This window comes from Pantherophis guttatus, chromosome 2 (genome assembly GCF_059756535.1).
Source record: "Pantherophis guttatus breed Tessera chromosome 2, ASM5975653v1, whole genome shotgun sequence".
Lineage (NCBI taxonomy): Eukaryota > Metazoa > Chordata > Lepidosauria > Squamata > Colubridae > Pantherophis > Pantherophis guttatus.
Window position 1 is genome coordinate 255,642,042 of NC_142064.1, and position 13,077 is coordinate 255,655,118.

Genomic DNA, 13,077 nt, shown 5'->3' on the forward strand with positions numbered 1-13,077 from the left:
AGACATTTGCTGAGCTTGGTTTTCAAGTTATCAACCAACCAACCCAACTATCAACTTTATAGCGAAGAACCGCGGTGGCGCAGTGGTTAGAGTCCAGTACTGCAGGCTACTTCTGATGACTGCCAGCTGCCTGCAATTTGGCAGTTCGAATCTCACCAGGCTCAAGGTTGACTCAGCCTTCTATCCTTCCGAGGTGGGTAAAATGAGGATCCAGGTTGTTAGGGGGCAAAATGCTGACTCTGTAAACCGCTTAAGAGAGGTCTGTATATAAGTCGAAGTGCTATTGCTACATGTCATGCAGCAAGTTACACAAAATGGCTGGTTCTTAATTTTACATTTCTGAGGCTGGCATGGACATGTAATGGGCTGAGGTCTACTCTCTGAAAACCAATGAAAAATAGTAATATATGGAGAAGGGGAAAATAGCTATGGAGTTCTATGAGCCACAGGCCAGGGTTAATCATATCCACCAACACAAGCCTGGATCTGCATTACTATGGAACTGGTTTTCCAAATCGCTACTGTTAAAACAACTGCAAGTCAGAAATCCTACAAATCAACCAGAGATCTACCTGTAGTTCAATTCCAACCTCTGCCCAGTTCTGTGCAATTTATGCCTCATGCTTTATATTTCTGTTTATATGCTCCATAACTAGCAACACCCATTTTTTTTCTGACTCCTAGGGAATCCCCAGATCAAGGTTTCCCCCAACAAATATTTTGCATCTTGAAATCTTCTCCAACATCTAAAAAGACCAAAAGTGAGCAACAAATAAGCTTTCCACTTTATCCCCTGTGGTGCTGGTAGATCACCGGACTCTGCAACCCTCAGAAGAAAAAAGGAAGCTAAAAATGAAAAGTGGGGTCCATATTAACTTGGGGGGGAGGGAAAGCATCTGTTCCCGTCTTAGCCATAGAGTGGTAATCTGGGGTTCAGACATCCTATTCATTTTAGGATCAAAGACCGCCTGCTAATATGTAAAGCTGGCCCCTGGCACTTTACAACTCTTTCTAAAGCCATGTGTAATCCGCACACAAGCTACTGTCTGCCTGAATGACAGTAGCAATAAGGTAAACCTGGCAGATGAGCAAGAATTCCTTGCGCAAGCATCAAAAGATTTGCAAAGCATTATTTCTGAAATTATATGCAGTAATCTCAAGCATTTTGCCCTTTGTTCCCTAGAGGGGGAAAAAAAGATACGGGTATGTATTTTAGACTTCCCCTGCAAAACTCATTTTCACCTATCTTGTGTGTATCATCCTGTCGAACAATATGTTGCTTGCACAAGATCATTTAGATCAGGGGTGTTAAACTCAAGGCCCGGGGGCCGGATCCGTCCCGCGGGGTGCTTAGATCTGGCCCAAAAGGCCGCCCTGGAAACAGAGAAGGACCAGCCTGCGGGGCCTCTGCCAGGGAAAACGGAGCTCGGGAGGGCTGCGTGCGGCCCTCCCGAGCTCCATTTTCAATGGCAGAGGGTTCCAGGAGATCATCGCAGCTGAAAACTGATCTTGTGAGGGCCACGGGTGATACTCCCAAGCTCTGTTTTCCCTGGCAGAGGGTTGCAGGAGACTGTCTGCAGGAGGCAGAGCGCTCGGCCAGCACAGTGTGACATCACCCGAGTGACGTCTAGCTGACCATGCTCACCCTGGCCATGCCCACTCTGCCCCCCCCCGAGATAAAACACAACCCTGATGTGGCCCTCAATGAAATCGAGTTTGAAACCCCTGATTTAAATGATATTTTTCCAACCTCTTGGTGCGGTGGATATATATACCTTCTAGAATCCCCATAAATGTTGGGCTGGCAATCTGGGACATTTTAAGAGCTAGAAGATCTGGGAAGGAAACTACCGTAGAAAAAATATTTCCAACTTTCTAATTCATATCCCTTCTCTCTTACAAGCTTCTTCCCCCCCCCACCCCCCCTATGTAATTAAGATACCAATGTAAAAAGGTCAAGCACAGGTCTTTTATTATTGTTATAAGATTGGTAACAAGAGCTCAGGGGCTTTGGAGAAAGCACAATTGAACCTCTGACTCCAGGATTTATGCTTTTGGGAATATTTCTAGGAGGGTAATTTACTGTGTTCACTGGGGATATTTCCAATAGACTAAGCCTGAAGCTTGTTAAATACCTGGGCTTTGCAACTGCTCAGTTCCCAATTTACAAATGATTACCACAATCATACAAGGATAATTGCACGCAATTTATTGAGCTTTTTGACTCATCTTTTTTTTGGGAGTTCAAATGTTTTTGTTGCATGCAGAAATAAAAAAAATATTTTCTCTGTAGCAGTTCATTGATTGCATAAATGCAACACACTATAGTTCTTTTATACATAGCATAAATGTAAAAAAATAATATATGCAATATTATCTTCATTTTAGATGTCAAAAGGTTTTTGTGGCTCCCGGTGTTTTCTTTTCTGTGGGAAAAGGTTCCAAATGGTTCTTTTGAGTGTTTTAAGGTTGCTGACCCCTGACCTACAGGAAGCAAAACTTTTCTGTTTTCTTCTCTTTTGTGTTGCTGAGAAGGTTCAAGGTTCTGAATTTAATGCAGGAAGAAAAAGGAAAATAAAAACCAACACCACTGGAAATAAATACTTTCCTTGATAAAATAATTCAAGACTTGGCAAAATGGTCCAGCTATACAGCCTCTCAATCTACCAAGGTTGATAACCAGGGATTGCTACAGTAAAACCTACTAACCACATCTAAGAAGACAAGAGGTTGCCTACTCTGATGGAGCGGTTTTATCTCAAGAAAATCTGTGTTTTTGCACCATCACATCTGCTGAGCTGCCCTTTCATTCCTGATTCCTGGTCTTACAAAGCTTTGTTGTAATAAATTAATTAGCTGCTGTATAGCATTCATCTTGTCTTTCTTAACCTCGTGACTCCCTCCCGTCAGAAACAGAACATAAATCTCAGTGCTGCAGTTGACAGATGATGGTAACTGAACCTCAATCCCTATGCAACGAGTATGTCTGGTTTAGGAGGCATAAGGCCTTAAAAACATGGTTTTGCCAACAGGTGCGGGGAGCTGGAAGTATGGTAGAGACTTTGCATTGGCTGTATTGACTGTTATGGAGGAAGTTGATTAAAAAGGTAAGGTAAAGGTTCCCCTCGCACATATGTGCTAGTCGTTCCCAACTCTAGGGGGCGGTGCTCATCTCCGTTTCAAAGCCGAAGAGCCAGCGCTGTCCAAAGATGTCTCCGTGGTCATATGGGTCATGTTAGGTCATGACTAAATGCCAAAAGCGCACGGAACGCTGTTACCTTCCCACCAAAGATGGTCCCTATTTTTCTACTTGCATTTTTTACATGCTTTCGAACTGCTAGGTTGGCAGAAGCTGGGACAAGTAACAGGAGCTCACCCCATTACACGGCACTAGGGATTCGAACCGCTGAACTGCCGACCTTTCGATCGACAAGCTCACCGTCTTAGCCACTGAGCCACCTATAATTTTTCCCCCTGATTTTATATGGGTGTTGTTGTTTTTTTTGTACTATTGGTTTTCTGCTTTTTATACTGTTTTTAATTATTTGTGAGCTTTTACGCAGATGGGCACCTTTATAAATTTGATGAAATAAATAAAATAAACCAAACACCAACAGCATACTTGGTTTAAATCGCTTTTTTCCTTCCTGGTAACTTTTAACAGTTTTTCTTATGATCTGTCACTTTTATATTCTCTTTTTTTATACAATATTCTGCAGTGACAGGGAAGAAAGAGTCAAGATTAAGGGAATAAGATTCGTATTCCTTTCCTTAACGTCCTGTTGGTAACACACTCATCCTCACACAAGATGTTGTGCTGCAAAAATGGTGATTCTAACCCATAATACTATTGCAACTAATATGGGGGAGGGGGGGCTTTGGGGGTGGTGGTGGTACATGTGACTTCGAATCAGTTTATGAGTCTGAGTTACTTCCTGGACAGGTCCCTGCAGTTTTCTTGGCAAAATTTTTAGTGGTTTGCTCTTCCTTCTTCCTTGGGCTGACACAGAGCAATTGGCCCAACGTCACCAGCTGGCTTTGTGCCCAAGGTGAAACTAGAAGCCTCAGTCTCTTGCTTTCTACCCTGAAGCACTATACTAAACTGGTTCTCTATAACAGATAACATATAAGAGATATAACAGTTAACATAAACGGATCTATCACTGTCATCACCAACAGCCCTGGTCGTGCGCAGTGGTTAGAATGCAATATTGCAAACTAACTCTGCCCACAGTCTAGAGTTCGATCCTGACCGGCTCGAGGTTGACTCAGCCTTGCATACTTTCAAGGTCAGTATAAAATGAAGACACATTGGGGGCAATGTGCTGACTCTGTAAAATTGCTTAGAGAGAGTTGTAAAAGCACTATGGAGCAGTATACAAGTCTAAGTGCTATTGCTCTAGGTTGATGATCATAGACATATATGCAGCTATGAATGGCATGTAATCTGTGCCCACAATCTACCTGCTACCTCCCCCATATTGACAAAATGTAAACATGTACACCTGCCCTTTCCCATCCAGATTCTTCTATTTTTGACTTCAGCATTTTCCAACTCTGGGATGCAATTTATGATCTAGCAGCCTTCAAAATTTCTGACAGAAGATCTAACCCTGCTATCTGAAATTCTGGAAATATATATAGCGCCTCTGAGTCTAATTTTTACACACACCCACCAATAAAAAGACAGACAGTTTGGTGCAGTGGTTAAAGACACTAGGCTAGAAACTGAGAGACTGTGAATTTATTTATATTTTGCCTTTATTTTATAAATACAGGTAGTCCTCGACTTACAACAGTTCATTTAGTGACTGTTCGAAGTTACAACGGAACTGAATAAAGTGACTTATGACCATTTTTTATACTTATGACCATTGCAGCATCCCCACTGCCACATGATTTATATTCGGATGCTTGACAACTGACTCGTATTTATGATGGTTACAATGTCCCCGGGCTCATGTGATCCCCTTTTACAATCTTCTGACAAGCAAAGTCCACGAGGGAAGCCAAATTCACTTAACAACCGTGTTCCTCATTTACAACCGCAATAATTCACTTAAGAAACGTGGCAAGAAAAGTCGTAAAATGGGGCAAAATTCGCTCAACAAATTTCTCACTTAGCAAACATAAAGTTTGGGCTCGATTGTAGTCGTAAGTCAGACTACTTCTAATTCCTTTTTTTTAAGAATTTTTTTTATTTTTAAACAAAACATAAAACATAAATCCATCATCCATTACAATTGCAAACAGTGTGTCGGTCGGTTACAAGTCTTTTGTGCTTCATCCCCATATTCAAAATTTACTAATTATCTAATTTCTTATATTATCAAACAAATAAGTATCCTCATTTATCATTTATTTAACTATGGCTTTATCGTTTCATAAAAATTATTTTCAAATATTATAACATTCATTTCATGTTTCATTTCCATGTTTTATTATCTAGCCATTAATAAAATAAATCGCATATCTTATAATATTGTTTATCTTCTTGTCCTCTAATTTCAAATGTCAATTTACTCATTTCAGCACTACCGACTACCTGTAATTCAAGGTGGCAAGCTAATACTCCTTCCTCCTTCTATTTCTCCCACAACAACCCAGTAAGGTGAGCTGAGCAAAGAAAAAGTAACTGGCCCAAAATTATTCAGCGGGCTTTCATATCTAAGGTGGGACTAGAACTCACTGTCTCTTGGTTTCTAGTCCAATGCCTTAATCACTAGACCAAACAGGCTCTAGTGAATTCTGAATTCTCTGAATTCTGATCCTGCCCTAGGCATAAAGTCAGCCAGGTGACTTTGGGACAGTCTCTCTCTCTCTCTCATGGAATGATAAACACCTTCCAAAAAATATTGCTAAGAAAACTATCAAGTGACTGCATAAAAAGAGAATTTGTATAAGATGTTTTACAGATGGCATTTACTACCGGCGAGGTTGGCAAAGATGTTTAAAGATAAATCAGCTAAATGTTGGAAGTGTCATCAACTACCGGGATCTTACTATCATATGTGGTGGGTATGTGAAGAAGCAAAGAAGTACTGGGAAAAAATTAAGACATGGTTGGAAGAGATGAAACAACATCGTATTGAGTTGAAACCAGAAATATTTCTGTTAGGACTTTTACCGGAAACCTATAATAAAGAGGATGTATATTTAATTATTCATATACTAACTGCAGCTAGAATTGTATATGCACAACATTGGAAAAGTGGAGAGATTCCTACTGAGGAGAAGGTGATAAGGAAAATATTAGAATGTGCAGAAATGAATAGATTAATGTTAGCAATTAAGGAGAAAGAGCAAACTGAATATTATATGACGTATATGGCGAAGAATTAGAAGTGCTGCCCTGAATGAACCAAAAGGCCATGTGTCACTCGGATACTAAAACAGAAATCCCCATACGGAGTGTTTTCATCATCACAGAGACTGATGGAGTTGGGTGTCTAACAACAACACTAATTAAGGCAGCCAAATCAACATGGAAAGAGTCCTCTGAGGTTTAGGAGGCGTCACTTACATATTTAAGAACAAATTTTGCAGCTTGTTGGTATTGTTAGTGCTGGCTCTTACTACCAAGATCGAGGCAGATTCTGTGACCAAAAAGTGACTTTGAGAATGTTATTGCAACATCTTCTGGAAAGTGATAGTTTTACGAGGGTTACTGCCCTGACACACTCCCCATTCAAGCCTGGGTGATTAGAATTTAAGTATTTTTATTATGGCATTTCAGTTTGTTCAGAATACAACCTCCAGGCAAACTACTGTATTTATTTATCTATTTAGAACATTTATACAGCCGACTATCTTCTACTAACCAACTCTGGGCGGCTCCCAATTAAAAGTTAAAACAACACACACAATATGAAAACTATAAAACCAAATAGCTTAAAATGTTTCAAAGAACAAAGACCTGGCAGCCATTCAGCCTTCTAATGTGCAAATTATCCAATCTTATCCCAGTGTTTGGAAGGAAATTCAGGCCTTCAAAGCTTTACCAAAGGGTGGGAAGCCTGCCTAACTTCAGAGGACAATGCTCCATAGGGCAGGGGCTACCACAGAAAAGCTTGTCTCAGCCAATAAATGAATCATGGAAAGATCTTAAGTTGCTAAGGGACACAGTTTTTAAAACTATTAAAAGTCCTAAGAGTCTGTTCTTAAGAGAGGAAAGGCTCTTTTTCTGGTTATGCATTCCAACTTCCCATTTGAGGGGCCCTTGGTGCTCAGTGGCTAAGACGCTGAGCTTGTCGATCGAAAGGTCGGCAGTTCAGCAGTTTGAATCCCTAGCGCCACATAACGGGGTGAGCTCCCGTTACTTATCCCAGCTTCTGCCAACCTAGCAGTTCGATGGCATGTAAAAAATGCAAGTAGAAAAATAGGGACCACCTTTGGTGGGAAGGTAACAGTGTTCCGTGAGCCTTTGGTGTTTAGCCATGCTGGCCACATGACCACGGAGACGTCTTCGGACAGCACTGGCTCTTCAGCTTTGAAACGGAGATGAGCACCGCCCCCTAGAGTCAGGAACGACTAGCAGGTATGTGCGAGTCATTACAACACTGAGCTACACATATTTTTCCTATTTGTTTCTTTACTTTTTATCTCATCCTTTTTTCAAAGTAATATGCATAGCATTTATTTCTATTACCCCCCTATGAAATATTCCCCCAAGGATGGAGGGACGGACGGACAACAGTCCTTACTACCATCCCCTCTTTGAAAGACCCTGAATAAAAGTAGGAGGCAGCCAGCCTAATCATACCCAGCAAATAAAATTCTCAGTGATGGCATCCATTTCTGGATTTTCATCTCAGAAATTTTGGAATAAAATCCCAAGCTTTACTAGGTTGCCAAGAAAACTCATTGGGTTACCAGAAACATTTGGTTGAGATTGTCGGGTTCCATGTATGCCCTGAAACAATGCTTAATAAAAGCTGTTTTATTTACAGCTTTGGTTCTTATAGGATCGCAAGCTGTTTGGAAGGTTCTGCAGGAGAAAGACACACACAAAACTTTAAAACTGAAGGAGAGGTCATTTTTAGATGCATAGCAGGCAGTATACGACCTTTTATACGCTTTTGCCATTGCAGCGCTGCTGTATGTCAACCTGCAAGTGCATCACTCACATTAACATACATACATACACACACCTCTTTTCAGAAAAGGGCAGTTTTGCAAAAAAAAAACCAGAAAGATTTGTTAATCGCCTGCAAAAAATATATATGCTATTTTTAACCGGGCTATTCACTTTCTGCTTTGCATTTTTCTCTCTGGACCCTCAAATAAGGGTTGAGTTTGTTCTCCCCTTAAACCAGCTTGCAAGCGACCCAATTCTTCAATTGCACGCTGTCTTCATTAGGTCCCTTTCTTGCAGGTTAGTGTCCAGGAACGTCCCCCCCCCGTCCGGGTTCAATAATGGTTTCGCTCACCTCCCCCCTCCCAGCATCTATAAAGGGTGACGTGGGCGATACCAACTATCTCAAGGGGGGACGTCAAAAGTTAGCGGGCTCACCCAAGAAGGGTCCAAGGAGGATTGGGACCCATCGTCTGGTTCAGCCCTGAGTCGGCGCGATCTGGCGGGGCTTCGTTCCCGGTAAACTCGGTACAACCGAGGCCCCAGTACGCAGCTCAACAGCTTCGCCATCTTGGGGAAGGACCTAAAGCCGGGTAGCAGCGCGGGAAAGTGGGTGGGGAAGCCAGGGAAACTATACTTCCTGGTTCTGTACGGGAAGGAAGGAGGGTCAAAAACTCCGTAGCCTTTTTTTTAAAAAAAAACCGCAATGACAGCATCTGGTCCTTGATGTAGCTCCCCCTTCAGGCGATGAGACAGGAATACCGGTAGCATTTTATTTCAATGCAAAATCCGGTGGGGTTTTTTTGGACAGGAAAAAGTAAAAAGATGAGTGTACAGGTAGTCCTCAATTTACGACCACAATTGAGCCCAAAATTTGCATTAAGTGAGAAATTTGTTAACTGAGTTTTGCCCCATTTTACGACTTTTCTAACCACATTTGTTAAGTGAATCACGGCAGTTCTTAAATTAGTAACACGGTTATTAAGTGAATCTAGTTTCCCCGTTGACTTTGCTTGTCAGAAAGTCACAAAAAGGGAATCACATGACCCCAGGACACTGCAAACATCATAAATGTGAGCCACTTGTCAAGCATTCGGATGTAAATCACGTGAACATGGGGATGCTGCAATGGTCATACCCAGGGGTGGGTTCTAAAATTTTTTACTACCGGTTCTGTGGGCATGGCTTATTTTGTAGGTGTGGATTGGTGGTCATGTGACAATTCTTTAGGATTTAGCAGAGGTATTGGTCTACCAGGCATTTAACTGCTTGCAGAGCTGTACCGATCTACTCATTTGTTTTTGGAGGCACCGGTCTACCCATTTATTTTTGCAGGCACCCATCTACTCATTTGTTTTTGGAGGCACCAGTCTACTCATTTGTTTTTGGAGGCACCAGTCTACCCATTTATTTTTGCAGGCACCGGTCTACTCATTTGAGTTTTTTTCCTTCTAGCCGATCAGTTGGGACTCAGGAGGCAGCAATAGATTGGGGGTGGGGCCAAATAAAAGGTAAAAATAACACGGGGGGGCGGAGGGGGCAGGAGTGGGGGGGGCAGAACTGGTTCGGTGATGTCATATCGTCACCACTACCGGCTCGGCGGAACCGGACGAAACCGGGAGGAACCCACCACTGGTCATACCGTGTTTCCCCGAAAATAAGACCCTGTCTTATATTTTTTTGAACCCTGAAATAAGCACTTGGCCTTATTGCCATGCACTCAAAAGCCTGATTGGGCTTATTATCAGGGGATGTCTTATTTTGGGGAAAACAGGGTAGGTGTGAAAAATATTCACAAGTGACTTTTTCAGTGCTGTTATAACTTCGAATGGTCACTAAATGAACTTTTATAAGTTGAGGGCTATCTGTAGTAGGACAGGGGAGAGGCATCATACTGGGCAAGAGTACATATGGAAAAGATCGGGAGGTCTTGATGAACTGTAAGCTAAACAGGAGTCAGTGGTGTGATATGGCTGGGAAAAAAAAAAGCAAATGAAATCCTTATTTAATCCGTATTTTTATTCATTTTAATATTGTAAGCTATTTAGTCATATATATTCATTGATGAAATAAACACACTGTTTGAATGAGCTCTAAAATACGTAATAATTAAAATAACTTTTTCTAGTATGATGATGTTCTCCAGTTGGACTTCAATACCTAGCATTCAGTAGGGCAGGACTAAAATACAGGTAGTCCTCAACTTACAACAGTTTGTTTAGTGACCGTTCGAAGTTAACCGCAGCATGGAAAAAAAGTGATTTATGACCATTTTTCACACGACCTTTGCAGTATCCCCATTGTCACATGATCAGTATTCAGCTGCTTGGCAACTGACTCGTATTTATGACGGTTGCAGTGTCTCAGGGTCATGTGATCCCCTTTTACGACCTTCTGACAAGCAAAGTCAATGGGGAAGCCAGGTTCACTTAACAACTGTATTGATAACTTAACAACTGCAGGGATTCACTTAACAGCTGTGGTAAGGAAAGTCGTAAAATGGAGCAAAATTCATTTAACAAGTGTCTCGTTTAGAAACAGAAAATTTGGACTCAATTGTGGTCGTAAGTCGAGGACTACCTGTATATCATATTTTAACCAACAGGGCTCTTTAAAAAAAAAAAAAACCTCAGCTCCTGTTGTTTGTTGTTCGACAAGAAAAGGAAATGGGGATCCCTCCCAACTTCCTCCTGGTTGTAAAAATGGAAAAGTGAATCATGCATACCAAACATATTTCATCATGTGTCCATGACTAACAGGTTGATTTTCTTGTATGACCAGTGTTTTGTCAGGACTAGATATTTTGCACAGTGAACTATAGAGTTCTGAATATCAGCTAGATATTCCACAGATAAAACTGAGACTTACAGAATGCTCCAAGGAGAGAGAAAGCAATAACTTTTTGACCTCCTAAAACCATCCTTGGGAATTGTCAGTTCTCTCGGACTAGCATGGAGAAGTAATAAAATATCTGTCTATCATTGGCAGGAGTCTGTTCTATTCTTTTGGAAGTAAACTAATATCAGCTATCAATATTGATTGATTCATTCATTCATTCATTTATAGAATTTAACAGAATAACAGAATTGGAAGTGGTCTTGAAATCTTCAAGTCCAAACCCCTGATCAGTTAGGAAACCCTATACCATTCCAGACAAATGGTTATCCAATATCTTCTTAAAAACTTCCAGTGTTGGATCATTCACAACTTCTGGAGGGAAGTTGTTCCACTGATTAATTTTTCTATCAGGAAATTTCTCCTTCGTTCTAGCTTCTCTCCTTGATTAGTTCCCACCCATTGCTTCTTGTCCTGCCCTCAGGTACTTTGGAGAATAGCTTAACTCTCTTTTCTTTGCGGCAGCCCCTGAGATATTGGAAGACTGCAATCATATCTCCCCTAGTCCTTTTTTTCATTAAACTAGACATACCCAATTTCAGCAACCATTCTTCATATGTTTTAGCCTCCAGTCCCCTAATCATCTTTGTTGCTCTTCCCTGCACTCTTTCTAGAGTCTCCACATCTTTTTTTACATCGTGGCGACCAAAACTAAATGCAGTATTCCAAGTGTGGCCTTACCAAGGCATTATAAAGTATATTAACACTTCACGTGATCTTGATTCTATCCCTCTGTTAATGCAGCCTAGAACTGTGTTGGCTTTTTTTGGCAGCTGCAGCACACTGCTGGCTCGTATCTAAATGGTTGTCCACTAGGACTCCAAGATCCCCCCCACAGTTACTACTGTTGAGCCAGGTAGCACCCAATGTATACCTGTGCATTTTGTTTTTCTTGCCTAAATGTAGAACCTTACTTTTTTCAACATTGACTTTCATTTTGTTAAATAGGGTCCAATGTTCAAATCTGTCAAGATCCTTCTGTATCTTAAGGCCACCCATCTTGCCTCAAGGACATTCGGGGAGGCTTACGGTGATAAAAAAATTATTTTTTTCACTTTCCGTAAGGCCCTGAAGACGTTTTTATTTCAGCAAGCCGGCCTGGCCTGAATAGGTTTTAGGTTTTTTTTAAATTGTATTGCTAGGGGTTTTAAATTGGGGTGGTCGTTTAATTTAATTTATTTTTAATTCTTTTAACTTTTATATTGTATGTTATTTTAATTCTCGGCTGTTCACCGCCCTGAGTCCCTTCGGGGAGAAGGGCGGGATATAAATCTAATAAATAAATAAATAAATAAATAAATAAATAAATAAATAAATAAATAAATAAATAAATAAATAAATAAATAAATAAATAAATAAATAAATATAAACGAAAAGCATAAATAAATAATATAATCCAGAACACCATGGTCTAATTAAAAGATGGAGAGGACAGCAGTGGTGGGTTGCCCCCGGTTCGGACCGGTTCGCAAGAACCGGTAGTAAAACCGGCAGGAGGCCCCGCCCCCCACCCCGAATGTTGTCATTGACGATCTGCGCATGTGCAGAAGCAATGTACGCTTCGCGCATGTGCGTGCAATCCCATTGCTAACCAGTAGTAAAGGTAAGTAGAACCCACCCCTGGAGGACAGGAAATGAAGGGGAAGTGGGATCATGGTGAATTGATATTCCCCCATTGGGACCCCAAGCTAACTGGCAGAGCCATGTATTATTTGTTCAAACAGGAACTTCTAAATTGCTTAAGGGTGGTCAGAACTACAGAATTGAAAATATCAAGTGGATAATAATAATAATAATCTAAACATTTGTCTGACTGCGCAATGTACAGGTAGTCCTTGACTTACAACAGTTCATTTAGTCATGGATGAAGTCATATATACGTGCCCCAGGATAATGATGCAAAATAATGATATATAATAATAATGAAAATAAATAAAATAATAAAATAAAATAAAATAAAATAAAATAATAAAATAAAATAAAATAAAATAAAATAAAATAAAATAAAATAAAATAAAATAAAATAAAATAAAATAATAAAATAAAATGATGCTTGCAACAAAATACCAGATTCTTATGCCACCAGACTCGAAATTTTGGGCTTAGAC

The 13,077-nt window shown here is 40.6% G+C and overlaps 1 protein-coding gene across 2 annotated transcripts in view; it reads right to left on the reverse strand.

Annotated features, from left to right (window-relative positions):
• ABHD16A (abhydrolase domain containing 16A, phospholipase) overlaps positions 1-8,685 on the reverse strand; it is a 46,067-nt gene extending 37,382 nt beyond the window's left edge. The window contains exon 1 of one of the 2 annotated variants that reach the window (XM_087888135.1): positions 8,513-8,685. Coding sequence is in view for 1 of the 2 variants with exons in the window: in XM_034421542.2 (XP_034277433.1) it covers positions 8,513-8,644 (132 nt within the window). In the remaining variant the exon portion in view is untranslated. The remainder of the gene's footprint in view (positions 1-8,512) is intronic. The other variant, XM_034421542.2, reaches the window with a different exon arrangement.
• Positions 8,686-13,077: the final 4,392 nt, after the last annotated feature.